At 35.0% G+C, this 14,674-nt stretch overlaps 1 protein-coding gene across 1 annotated transcript in view; it reads left to right on the forward strand.

Annotated features, from left to right (window-relative positions):
* Window positions 1-8,082, forward strand: part of RNF180 (ring finger protein 180) — a 171,959-nt gene extending 163,877 nt beyond the window's left edge. Inside the window, exon 6 of the mRNA XM_039218651.1 lies at window positions 7,081-8,082. Coding sequence (XP_039074582.1) covers window positions 7,081-7,280 — 200 coding nt within the window. The 3' untranslated portion in view covers window positions 7,281-8,082. The remainder of the gene's footprint in view (window positions 1-7,080) is intronic.
* Window positions 8,083-14,674: the final 6,592 nt, after the last annotated feature.

Below are 14,674 nucleotides of genomic sequence, written 5' to 3' on the forward strand. Positions count from 1 at the left end.
ATGTCACAAGGAGCTCTGAGCTTATAAACTTCAATTCTTTTATAGCAGCATTGAATATGCTATATTATAAGGCTACAAATCAGACTTTGCTATAGGAATATCTTTCAAAAAATAGTACAGAACACAGGTAGTCATTACTTACATTTGCAAGATATGCAGACATACAGACCCATGTAAAATTGTCGCCTATTCGCCAACATATTTTATGAAGCCAATAAAATCATAATAAGCCAGGAAAAAATAACAGAAAACAGAAAATTATACACCAATCATTGTTACAACAGAGGCATAAAAACTCCATGTAAAATAAAGCTGAATTCATCAGTGTACAGAAACAAATATCATGAATATATGGAATTTATCATAGGTATTGAAGGATAAAACATTGGAAAATCTATCACTTTATCACTTTAGATTTTTTAAAATTATTCAACATTTTTAAAAAATCTATATAAATTCATCACATTAAAAGATTAAAGAAAACCATATGAACATCTTGAAAGATACAGAGAAACTATTTTGACTTGACTAAATGAGTATGTTCAATATTAGCATAAGAATCCAAATTTTCTGATTTCTTGATGAGAATGATTTTCCCTGCACTGTGCTTTTTCCCCCTATAATAAAGGAGAGGGGGGGAAGAAGAGGAAGTTTGTGTCTTTATTGTGTTCTTTACTTTAAAATAGCATAGTTAGAAGGTACTAATATTATTAGATTCCCTTCACACCATGTCTTAGTATCAAACTAATCATTATTAGTGTATCACCAATAGTAGGTTGTTAAGTTCATGAAAAAGTGCATGTCTGGTGCAGAAGCTTCTCAGGCCATTAGTTGCAATCCAAACTCTTGGAATAAAGTAGTTGTCTATATTACATTTACCTTGACTTCTCATAATGGTTTTACGTGTACTATCTTCTAGGTTATGCATGTTAAATGAGGACAAAAATTGGTTTCAGGAGGCAAAAAATCCTAGATAATATATTAGTCTGTGGTCCTCAAAATCTCAACTTCACCTGACAAAATTTTATTCCTTCCTATTTAATTTCTCTCATTAGGCAGAAATTAAAGTTAATCTAATTCATTGATTAGAATATTTAAATTTAAATTTTACTTATTTTTCCCCTTATAGAGATGATAATTTATAAAAGATTGAGAAACACTATTTCCAACTCATAGTTTTTCAAAAGAGGAATTATGTCTTAAAATAGCTTTACACTCTTAGCCACTAACAGATAGTAAATACACACTTTATAAATATTGACTAGATCTCAGAGTTTCAGTATCTGATATTCTGACATTCTAGTTAAAGTTAGTCACTGCCTTAAGGAAATCAACTCCTACTTGAAGGAAACAGAAACTATTTTGTTCAAACCATCAAGGTCAACTCATTGACTTATTTAGAAAAGATTGATGTAATATGCAGAACAAGCTCTAGCAACAAAAGGTAACTTCTTTCTCATAAGAATAGTACTAACAAAAGTAATAATAACAATATAAAAAGAAAAATTCTAGGGGTGCCTGGGTGGCTTAGTCGTTTAAGTGTCCGACTTTGGCTCAGGTCATGATCTCACGGTTCCTGGGTTTGAGCCCCGCGTCGGGCTCTTTGCTGACAGCTCAGAGCCTGGAGCCTGTTTCAGATTCTGTGTCTCCCTTTCTCTCTGACCCTCCCCTGCTCATGCTGTCTCTCTCTCTCTCAGAAATAAATAAAACATTAAAAATTTTTTTAAAAAGAAAAGAAGAAGAAAAAAATCTAACAATCATTGAATCAGGCCTTCATAATGGACCAAGCCTGTGCTTTATGTGTATTAATTCACCTAATCTTCACAACACCCCAATGAATCAGGTCCTTTCATTAAGATCATTTTACAATGGAATCAGTAATTAATCACTGGTTAGTGTTATGGTAATTTTTCTAATGCCATAATATATCTAATACTTACCAAGTAATGTCATCTGTAATGTGATTTTCTTTTCATCAGATTTTGATTGAGAAATTGCAATCATCCCATCTAATTTATAGCTTTGGAAATTCCAAAATTGTTACAAAGACCTATTCACTAACTCTCCACTTAAAAAACATTAACAAATTAATATTAGGAAATGATCATTATCCACCATACCTACAAAATTTACTACCCTGAGCCATCCTGGGTCACCATCACCTTCTGGTATTCAAAGCTAGAAATTAGCACTAATGAGGCCCCTTGAAGAATGAAAGGGGCATATTCGTAGTTACACCAGGACAACAAGGGTAGACAGAGATGCCCTGTTTACAGAGAACAGCAGAGATGATGTCCCTGCTCATACTTCTTCATCTTTCATGCCATGCCTACTCTTAGCTCTACTTTTTTCTATAGCTCTTCCATTAATACGATTATTCCTTTGACCCAAACAAGTGAAACATGAGTCTGAAACATCTAAGGTTGATAGATAATCCTTTAGGTCTGAAAAAATCACTTGTTTTTTACATATAATAATAATTTCCGTCAAAAATGCTACCTGTTCTCCAGCCTCTATTTGTAAAGAAGTTTTTGAAAAGGTGTATAAACTGCTTTGGGAATATTTGGGTTATGTATTAGGATCATTTTTGAATGTGAGAAAAACTCTTCCCACTTCCCCTCTATCATTTACCAGCATGTTATGATGGCATGTAATGTTAGCTGAGGAAAATGGGAAGTCTGGTAACACAGAAAGGCCGACTTCATTAGTTTCTTTTCTATGTATTACAATATGTTGAAAATTGCATATGCCCAGTTAAATGGATTTACATTATGTTATCTAGTTTTAGATAAACTACTAGCACAAAACAGTAAGAGACTTAATTAAAAATTCTGTTAAGGGGTACTTGGGTGGCTGAGTTGATAGGGCATCTGAGTTTGGCTCAGGTCATGATCCCACAGTTTGTGGGTTCAAGCCCTGTATCAGGTTCTGTGCTGATAGCACTGAGCCTGGAGCCTGCTTCAGATTCTGTGCCTCCCTCTCTCTCTGCCCCACCCCTGCTCAGCTCTCTCTTGCTTTCTCAAAAATAAACAAATATTAAACAAAAGATTTCTATTAAGAAATCAGATTACAGATAATACTAATAAGGCAAACAAAAAAAGTAGAGGGGATGACACATCATCCTAGTGTAAACGTTTTGTCAGCTATAAAAATAATTAAAAAACAAAATGATAGGCAGTCGGCCAAAAAACAAATTATCAAAAATCTATTTGAAATATGGCCCTCTAATGTAATCTAAAATATCATTTTATGTTTATAATCCACATAATACAAGTAAATATAATTTATAAACCAACACTGAAAATGATAAAATATTAATGAAAGTGATTGGAAAAGACACAACTAAAGAAAAAGCTATTCTATGTTCATTGATTAGAAAAATTAACATTAAGATGTCCATACTACTCAAAGCAATATAAAGATTCAACTGAAGCCCTATCAAAATACCAATGGCATTTTCATAGAAATAGAAAAAACAATCCTAAAATTCTTATGAAACCGCAAAAGAATCCCAAACAGCCAAAGCAATCTTGAGAAAGAAAAGAAAAAAAGAAAAGCATCAAAATTCCTGATTTCAAATTTTATTGCAAAGCTATAGTAATCAAAACAGCATGGTACTGGCATAAAAATAGACAGCTAAACCACCAACTAACTTTCAGGAAGGGTTCCAAGGATACAAACCGGAAAAAAAAATAGTCTCTTTAATAAATGTTGCTGGGAAAAATGGACCCCTATCTTGTAACATACACAAAAATCTACTCAACATAGATTACAAAGTTAAATAGACCTGGAACCATAAAAATCTGCAAGAAAACACTGAGGGTAAGCTCCCTGAGATCAGCTATGGCAGTGATTTCTTGCTTATCACCACAAAACTCAGGCAAAAAAAAAAAAAAAAATCAAAAATAAACAAGTGGGACTACCTCAAACCAAAAAGCTTTTCCATAGCAAAAGAAACAACAAAATGAAAAGGCAACCTCTATATTGGGGGAAAATATTTGCAGATCATACATCTGAGAAGAGACACTGGAAATTTGCCAAGAGAGTAGACTTTAGGTGCCTTTATATAGAATATGTTTTACAACTTAAATATGTACAATTTTTATTTTAAAATGTAAAATAAAACATACAAACAGTAATCTGGAATTGTCCATCATCAAAGAAGTGTGACTATAAATAACCGTACTAATACCCAAGTGAGTGTAACCTTGCCATCAGAATAAGCAGCCTGATGTAGAGCCCAATTTTTAACATTTTTTCCATTGTTAAAAATGGATGAACCAGAATCTGCTTCAAGCTTGAGCCTCAGAGACCCTTTATCACCAGTTACTAGCAACTACCAAATATGCAAGCTCTAAATAATTAGCATGCACATATTTTTAAAAAAAGACAAATATTCCATAAGGAGATACAATATTTCTCAGAAGTATTTTCATTTAGTCATAAAAGAACTATCACTTTTTTTTAAGGTGGGTGCTGACAGTTTATTTTCTTGGCTTTTTTTATTCTGCCTCAAAATATTAATGTTGTACACTGGGAGATTAGATATTTTGGATTTCCTCATTTGAGACCTTCATTTGAGGTGTATTGCGTGTATCTCCCTGTCCTAAAATCCCTTTACTTCTCTCCTGCCATACCCTGTCCTTCTTTCATATCTCTATAGGTGCAGATCTACCCATAGCTTCTGTAGACAGAGTAGAAGTGTCTGTTACACTGCCTGAATACAGTAGGCCATAATGTCTGAAAAATGTCTGGCTAGGGTCGCCTCAGAACAAATGGGCCTTTAGCTTTGTCCAGGGAAGCCATGCAGAAGAATGGCTCCCTTAATAAGGTGGAAGGAAGGCTGGGTCAGAGTGTTTGTAAGGTCTCTGTACCCTCTGGGATGGCACTTCTGTGCCTGTTACACAGAGCTAGGAATGGGGCTGTAGCCACACTGGAGTCTACCACTGGCCACCCCAAGTCCACGAGCCTGTACTGTCAATGAGGGGCCTGTGCCATGCATACCTGTGAGTTTTCAAGGTCCATGGCTTCTGGCTCCCTGGTGGAACTTTGCGGGCTAGTGGGTTGTTGTTAGTTGCATTCGAGGCTGAGGTTCCAGGAGCTTTCTTTGATCTGCAAGGATATATTCACCCAAGTGTACAAACACCAGGATCCCACAAAAATGATCCTATCACCCTCTGATCATCCTGGCCTGAGAATTAGGAACCAGGATCCACATGTCTACAAGACATGCTCCTGGCACTTGTAGGCTGCTTGCAGTTGTGGTGCTGTTCAACCTCAGGTACTGCCTGGCAACTGCCTTCAAGGTAGAGACAAAAAAAAATCCATAGAATACATAATAATGCAAATGGCCCTTTGGCCTGATCAGCTAAAATTGGGTCTCAGCACTTAGAACATCTTGGGTGTTTTACGCTTTCCTGAAACGCGCTGCATTTAGGACCCCACCTCCCAAAAAATGTCTGCTGCACACTGTGTCAAGTCCCCCTGCACACGTTTCCTTATGCTGTAAGGTAGTTCTCAAACAATGCCAGCTGAAAACTGGAACTGAAGAGCCACCAACTGTCTGGGAAGGATCCCATGGTGTTTCCATTAGATGGTCCTTTTGTTTATATAGATGATGTTTTCTTTAGCTCAAGCCAGTGGTTTTTCTGGTACTGAAACATAAGCACTGACAAACACACTCACACCTACCTCATTAAGTGCTAGTTGACTGTATTTAATTCCTGGTATAAATCAGTCCCTGTACCAAACACTTCTGTTTGGATTCCATTGTCTTCTTATAGGACACATAGTTCCCTTTCAGAGCCCTGGGTGGCAAAAGGATATATTAGGGGATTTTTGGTCTGTTTGTATTTTTTTGTATGTTTGATAGTTGGTTAGTTTTGTAATTTGCTGGCACTTGGAGTTCAATAAAATACCTGGTTGCATTTTTTATCTAATCTTCCTTTCAACCACCGATGTGACTTTAACCATAGAAGGAAGTTATATTTTTAAAATACCTTTTAATGAAATGTGAAATGGTACTTCCTGTTTCTGTTTTTTTCACTTACATGATTTTCTTCATGTACTCCCATGTTAGTGGAATTGTCTTCTCCTTCTCCCAGCTTCTTAAGTAGTGTTTTCATTTTAGAGCTCATGTCTCTCCTGACGTTCCCTGCAAGGAGCAGTCAAGAGCATGAAAAACCAGCTAGAGCCAATCAATACACAACCAGCTAGAGCCAGTCAATACACAAAGCGATGGAATCTAACAAAGAACAAACTATTTTCTGTAAGTGAAAAGTAGAGAGGCCTCACTCACTCTTAGATTGGAAATAGAATCATGTCTATCGCACGAGTACCTGGTAGCATCTCGACTTAGGCACCGTGACGTGTCCCATGCATTTTCTTCAAGGTTGTTACAACATCATCACTTACTTTTCAGTTTTCCTTTTTACACAGCAACTTCCTTAAGTAGGCCCATGCTTTCAAATTTATAAATATTAAAGCTAAATTTTTTCAAAGACCTACTGTTTTCTCTGTGCAGTTTATTCACTGCTGAAACAACAGACATTTTTCTCATAGAATTTTGCTCAAAGATTTAACAGTGAAATTCTTAAGGTACAAGATAAAGGTTAAGTTAGAGATCAGGAGTTACAAAGAGCACTTGTGAAAATAAAACCTGAGTAAGTTTAAATTTAGAAAATGCTATCATGTGAAAAAATACTTAAAAATTGTGAGGATCAGATGTAATCAAGTTATTAGAAGGTATAGATGAGAAATCAGGAGACCCAAAGAGATCAAATAACTTACCCAAGAAAGTGACAGATCGAGGCTCATCTCCTGATTCCATATCCCATACTCTGCTAATTTTACTGTCCCTGCCCTAAAGACCCTTAACTAAAAGAGACTTCTGATAGTTGTTATCATGGGGAAAATAAAAAATAAAAATAAAAAAACAAAATCACCTGTCAGGAATACAACCTACCACTTAACGGAATCAAGATATGCTCTGTTCACAGTATGAGTGTTCATAATGGAGCTTCCTTTTTGAGCACCCATCTGAATTCAGTGACTGTTAAGATGTGTTCATGTGTCTTCTAGGTTTCCACAGACGTGCAGCCCCAGTTACAAGGAGACAGTTCCCACATGGTGCACACAGAATGGATTATCTGCACTTTGAGGATGACAGCCGTGGATGGTGGTTTGACATGGATATGGTGATCATCTATATTTACTCAGTGAACTGGGTCATTGGATTCATTGTTTTCTGCTTTCTTTGCTATTTTTTCTTTCCGTTTTAGGAATTTTCATACTTTACTACAGTTGAACAGTCACAAATGATATAGATAACAATTAAACATTTTTAAAATGTGAAGTTTTTATAATGTTGCATTATATAAATTGTTGGTGTTTATAGAAAGTCTGAGAATAATGGACTTATTTATTAATGTTTTTCATGTAACAAACTAAAGTTTATTCAGGAGCTAGTCTGTCTAGCACTTAGCAGTGATGCACTATTGATTTCATAGTCTCTCTTGGTTTAGGATTTATGGGCTCTAATTTTACAATACCAGTTTTATACTTAATTATAAAGACTGAGGTTTTCCCTTCATGTAAAAATACAAAATGAAATTATAACCTGGGTAGATAGTATCTTTACTGATAAAATATTTAGTCAATCACCACTTATTCTTGGGCAAATTATGTGCACTAAAGATAAGTTATATTTCCTGGGAACTAATCTAGCAGGGTATATTCAGTTTTGGTTCCCAATGATCTCTTCTCATTTCCTGTTCTGTTATCAGGAAAGCTGGCTCTTCTTTTACGTAGACATAATAATAGCTAGCATTAGTGCAACATTTTTAATTATTATAAATACAGAGTAGTAAATGCAAAATATCTGAGACCAATCCCCACCAATAAAAACAGAAATATATTAACTTTCCGAATTGCTGGATTACTCACTTGGGGAAATAAAAAATTTACCAATTTTCTGTAGTCTAAAAGAGCAGTGCATGTCCAGAATGTATCTAATTTAGTGACTTAACACAGAGATGGTCAAATATACTGTAAATGTGCAATAAAGAGTGGCTTTTAAATTTTTTTCTTTGTTTAAGGTGATTTAATATCTGGAATAAGGAATTATTATTAATAGGCTTATGGATATATACAAAGAAAACCTGACATTGTTTAAATTTCTACGGTATTGTATTATAAGCCTTGGAATTCGTTTTTACCTTTATTTAAAAAAAAGGAAATCTGAATTATCCCAATATAGGAAACAATTAGGGCAAGCATCCCAGTTTCAAAAATAAGAACACTAAAGCACAAAGAAGTAAGCTTACTTATTTCAGTCCCTCATGTGGTCTTTGTGTAGCCCATGAGGACAGTTAGGAACTGCCCCTCCAGCACTCCTATACTGTGTCATCATATTTGTGATCATGCAGTCAGCATATTTTATACAAGGTAAGTGAACAGGTCATGGCACTTAAAAAAATCTCATCACCATCCAAACCAACTGTGGCTGACGAGGCTTCAAGAGTTCAGTCTAGGAAAAGTCCAAATTTGGCCTAATAACTACCAACTGTATTTGACTAAAAACACTTATCTGATGGTATGTGATGTTCTGAAAAATAGAATAGAATGATACAGTGAAAGAAAAGAACAGTGTACACTAGATATCAAATCTAGAAAGCAGAAAACTACATACAGTTTAGAAACATCAATTTTTTGCTCATGTATTAAAATATATGTCAGTTATGCTGTAGCCTAGTGACATATAACTAATATCTAGTAAAAAATGTTGACAAAGCTCAGTATTACCTTACAGAAATAAAAATCGTTATTTGCAATCACTAACGTATTGTTCAAAGTGAAGGCAAATTAACAAAACACCTGTGGGGGGACAGTATTTTAGTAAGTTTAAAATGAATTCCAGCCATTTCCCAAGCAATTCCTGGCTTACCATCTCTAGCAAATATGCCTTCATTCTTTCCTAAATTTAAAAGTTGATTCTAATTACATGTGAAGCAAAGTACAATAGATACAGATTTCTCAGAGAAACGGATTTGATTCCTAATATGTGTTTATTCACTCAGTGACAATATGAGTTTATAGAGCTTTATCTACAAACTAAATACAATTAAAATCACTCCCTTAAGAACAATAAATACCCTTAAAGAAAAGAAAGCATAGTCTAGAAGAACACTCTAAATGGATTGATTATATATGAATCTTAATAACTTGATCTAAGAATTACATCATTTGGCATATTAAAATTAAAAGTAAATTTAGAAAATTATAAATTGCCAATTTTACTTTAAGATATTTAAATTGTATGCAAATGGAGCTAAAAGCTGCCAAGTATTAAGAAGCAGTGTTCCCTAGAGCTACAGTTTATTCGAAGCCAGATAAAACCCGAGATGAAAAGAAACCATTTATTTATGGTATCTATCACACAGTAGCCACCAACAGATAATTAATAAATTTATAAATAAATACATGTATGAGCTTTAGAGTGACAAAACATTGTATATTCTTCTTCTTTAGTGTCTTTCACAGTATCAATCACGCAGAAACTCATTTTCCAATAAAGAACAAAGGGAAAAAAAAAATCCTAAAACTAATCAAGTATAATATTTGCCCTAATTAATATTATCTAATAGGTTTAATTTTCTGAGTTATGTCTCACTTTCAACACTTTCTATTTCTCCTGAGCTTAATTACTGTGAAGGTTAATTTTAAATACTCTCACACATGCATTTAAAAAATGCCCAAACTTAAGGTACATTTTTTTAATTCTTTCAGCAGGTAATTTATTGCTTGATTAAAAAAGAAAAATTCACAAACCAAGATGAGTTCTTTTTATACTCAGCAGAAGCGAGAGGAATCTAAATTAGACAAAATGTAAAAGGATTCAGAATTTGTTATACAAAGACCCTACCACTTTGAATCACCAAATTCACTAACAGGGTAGAAAAAACCCTAATATTTCTCAGCCTGCTATATTACTAATGCCACTCTAGTATTAAAAGCTAAGTAAAACAACAAGGCCAGTATCACTTTAGTTTCTGCCTTAGAATCTTGCTTCCAAGGTACTCGGAATGGCAGGACCAAAAAAAAGCCAATTAATGAAATTATCACTTGAGTGTCCTCTGTATGTCTAAATGAAGACAGATTTTTAAAAACTTGATTTTATCTGGATCATGTGTTAAGGAATGCCTTAGAGAAGAGAATACTCTGATTATATGCAATGACAATTAGTCTTTGACTCTTCATAAATTTCTGCAGTTGAAGGCAGAGGACATTGTCATACTGCATGGTGTTCCGAAGATTCTGAATATTTTATGCTCAACTTTAACTTTCCTGAAAAGTTTCTGATTTTCAGTAATTCTCAGTGTATACATTCAGCGTGTTGTATCAGTGTATGCTTTCCCCCAGGATGCATTTATTTTCCTTTTTTTGTTGAAGACAACACCTATAAGAAGAATTGCTTGTATACGTTTCAGTTTTTACATAGATCTTATGAGGAACATCATTAAGAAATATCTTTAAGCCATGTTTAACATCCTGTGGGAACAGTATGTATCTACTTCAATGTGCATTTATCTTATAATTATGCTTCTTTTACAGGGTCAGAAAAACAAATACTTTTGCATTCACACTTCTGTTTATGATCTTTCACATCGCGCAAAAGATATACTTTGAGAATCGTTGGTCTTTTTCAACACTTCTAAAAATAGTTATTGAACTATTATCAAGTTTATGGTTACTTCTCCTTATATACATAACCATCAATAAATTAAGTGCTGTTAAGACATAGTCCTCTTAGTTTTTTCTTACTCTCACATTTTTCTAAGTCTAAACCTCATCCAAAGAATATCTAGTAAATACACAGACTGCCCAGTAAAATGAATTTTTGTTACCGGTAAGAAACAAAGGAAGTGTTTTGTTACTGATAAGAAACATATGCATAAGAAATGATACTGCTCTTGTAAGAACTGGGTTAATATTTTAATTGCTTTAATTATGTCACCTTGTCTACCAACAAAACCATAAAAAGGAAAAGGCAAGTGAGAAAAGATAACATCTATTTTTGAAACCACTCTTAGATACTTCGTTGGTCACATTACCCTGTCTCCTCAATACTCTGTGAATAAAATGATGTTAACCTCATATTACAGATGAGGATGAGAAGTAATGTGACCAAAGTCACACAAAGTTAGAAGTGATTAATAGTGCAAAAGGAGCACTGGGAATAAGAGATGATATGAATTAAGAATGCGGGAATGGACTACTTGCTTTTTGTCTATAACACCTTTCACTGCTTATACCAATGGAAAACTTGGTGTCTATAGGACACTATTCAATACCCAATACTGTATTTGGTAAGAGCTTTCATCTAGTGTCCCAGCAAAGGTTTGTGGTACTTACCTTTATTAAGAAGGATTCTGAGGTTACATCTTGGCACCATGAGGAAAAGAGTGCTGTGATCCACTAGCAATGCCCCTCAAATATGAGGGTAGCAAAGTGATGGGGAAGTATCGATCCAGGTGAGGTATTTGGATAGGGGGCAGAAAGTCATCTAGGTTTTAGAAGCAGGTCTTACCATTTGTTGAGGGGGAAAAGAAAAGTGTAGCTAAGTAACTATAAGTAATAACATGATATATACTGTTATGAAACAAAATAGTAAACTATAGTCCTTTACTTTTCATTTTGACTTAGAAGACTAATAGGTACCTAGTTGTGAATTACATAGATTTTTAAAACATAATGGTGTGTCACAATGTAAGTTAATTTTCTCATTTAGAAAAATTTTAACCCATCATTTAAGAAAAAAGTATATAGGGGGCGCCTGGGTGGCTTAGTTGGTTAAGCATCCGACTTTCGCTTAGGTCATGATCTCGCAGTTCGTGGGTTCGAGCCCCGCGTCGGGCTCTGTGCTGACTGCCAGCTCAGAGCCTGGAGCCTGTTTCAGTCTGTGACTTCCTCTCTCTCTGACCCTCCCCTGCTCACGCTGTCTCTCTCTCTCTCCTAGAAATAAATAAAAATATTAAAAAAAAAAAGTATATAGGGGTATCTGGGTGGCTCAGTCTCCTAAGCATCCAACATTGGCTTTGGTTATGATCTCACAGTTCATAAGTTTGAGCCCTACGTCAGGCTCTGTGCTGACAGCTCAGAGCCTGGAGCCTGCTTCAGAGTCTCCTTCTCTCTCTGCCGCTCCTCCTCACCCCCTCAAAAACAAATAAGTGCTAAAAAAAAAAAAAAAAAAAAGTTTTTAAAGTACACAGTCCTGATTCACAAGTTCTGCAGGACTAAATAGGTGCTGCTGGTAAGGTCTATTCAGAGCCCAATATCTAAAGGTAAGAAGTAGAGTCTAACAACCTAGATCAAAAGTCAGACTCAGCATTACTTCTTAACCCTTCATATACCTACATTAAATCTTGTTCAAGTGCATATTTTTCAGGTGTGGGGTAGGTTCGAGTCTCTGCACTGCTGATAAGTTGCCTGGCAATCCGGATCTGCCGACCCATGAGCCACACTGAGAAAAACAAGGAACTTAAAAAGTCATAAATGAAAAGAAGGCAATGAATCTTGCATTCCTGTCATCTAAAACGTGTTCCCAAAAGATAAATTTCTCATTGTTTTGGCATTTCAGAATTCTACTATACCAGTTATGAGAATATGGGAATTATAATGAATTAAGGTATAAATAATTTTATATCAATATTGAAGTAAGCTCCTGAAATTACCTGGTGGGTTTTTAAGTCTAGGCAGCAATATGTCAATAGTTTATTTAAAATCAACAAATCAAACTTTTCTCCCTTTTTTTAGAAAAATATTTCTCCTCTTTTCCCTATTTTCTCCCATTACCCACCCTTTGACCATAATATCTTTATCTAGAATCTACTTGAGTAGAACAAATGTGAAATTATCCTTAAAACTAATAATACCACATCTGCAAATAAAGTATACAGTTACATTTCTTTTTACCCCAAACTCTTACTGTTCATTATAATTGCAAGAATCAAGAGAACTCATTATCATCCTTGGTTAGATGACTAAAATTTATTTAAACTTTCTTTCCTCAGAGGCACCTGGGTGGCTTAGTCGGTTAAGCGTCTGACTTTTGCTTAGGTCATGATCTTGCGGTTCGTGGGTTCGGGCCCCGCGTCGGGCTCTGTGCTGACTGCCAGCTCAGAGCCTGGAGCCGGTTTCAGAGTCTGTCACTCCCTCTCTCTCTCACCCTCCCCTGCTCACGCTGTCTCTCTCTCTCTCTCTCTCTCTCTGTCTCCTAGAAATAAATAAAACATTAAAAAGAATTTTAAAAAAACTTTCTTTCTTCATTTTCATCACCTGTAACACTTTCATTAATAAAACAGTCCTTCACAGGATTCCTTTAGGATAAAATTCAGTTTACCAGAAAATTAGCAAACAGATCTAAAAGTTCTTTGAGGAACAGTTTATGCATAGAAAAAGCAGTATTTACCAATTATTCAGAAATAGCTAAGTTGTTTAAGCTCTCTTAGTTTGTTTTTTCATTTATAAAAAGGAAAGGAAAAACATGTATTATGGATTAAGAGATAATGCCACTGAAACCAAGCACTCAGTAAATGTGTCTCCCTTTCCCTTTCCCTTATTTAAAAACTTAACTTTGAAAAAGGCCATAGGAAAGTTTTTATTTTTTACAGGATGTTAGTAAGGTACAAAGGCCTTATTATTGTTCATGCACAATTAAAGTCCTTTTTTTCCCAAAGATTTTTTTTTTTAAGTAATCTCTACACCCAGTGTGGAGCTTGAACTCACAACCCTGAGATCAAGAGTTTCATGCTCTACCAACTGAGTCGGCCAAGCACCCCACAACTATAGTCCTTAGTTACCACCAACTAAATCTTACATTCCCTTAAACTGACAGCCAAAGAACATAGAATAGAAAAAAACTGAGTCATTAAGTGGGCCCTTAGGCAGAACTGGATGATAAATCAAGTTTCCTAACTAATGGAATCAAAGGCTGTTTCTCTTCCTTCATGGGTCCTACTTTGTTTGAACCAAAGACTTAGGAACATCATGGTACATGGCCACACCAAGAAAAATATTTTACTGAGAACCTAAAGAAATTATGCTAAATATTTATCATTTTGGCATTTGTTTTCTTAACATTTAAAATCATACCAGTGATATCTACCTAGAAAATTTGAATCACTGTGTCCTTTCTTGTAGCATTTAACATACAAAAGTACTTTATTACCATAAACTCAATCCTCAAATAGTGCTCCTATTCATTTTTTTCACTTATACCTTTTAGATAGAGCAAGCCATTCCATACTGATTCAGAGGAAAGGGAGCCTCATTTTACTTACAGTTTTGTGTAACAGTACTATAAACTTAATAATCTAGCTAGTAAATCATAACATTTACTCAGAGACGTCACTGAGTTATATCTCTGGTCATAAACCTCAGAATATCATACCAAATTATCCTTGAGGTCAAACAGCCCTTATTAGATTTATTTCAAAAATATTTTAATTATTTGATTTTAGAGAGAGAGCACAAGCAGGGGAGAGGGGCAGAGGGAAAGGGTTGAGAAAGACTCTTAAGCAGGCTCGGCTCAGTGCAAAGCCTCACATGGGGCTCAATCTCATGACCCTGAGATCATGACCTCAGCCGAAATCAATAATCAGACTCTCAACTGACT

The sequence above is a fragment of the Hyaena hyaena genome, unplaced genomic scaffold (assembly GCF_003009895.1).
Source record: "Hyaena hyaena isolate Hyena2069 unplaced genomic scaffold, ASM300989v1 scaffold_768, whole genome shotgun sequence".
NCBI lineage: Eukaryota > Metazoa > Chordata > Mammalia > Carnivora > Hyaenidae > Hyaena > Hyaena hyaena.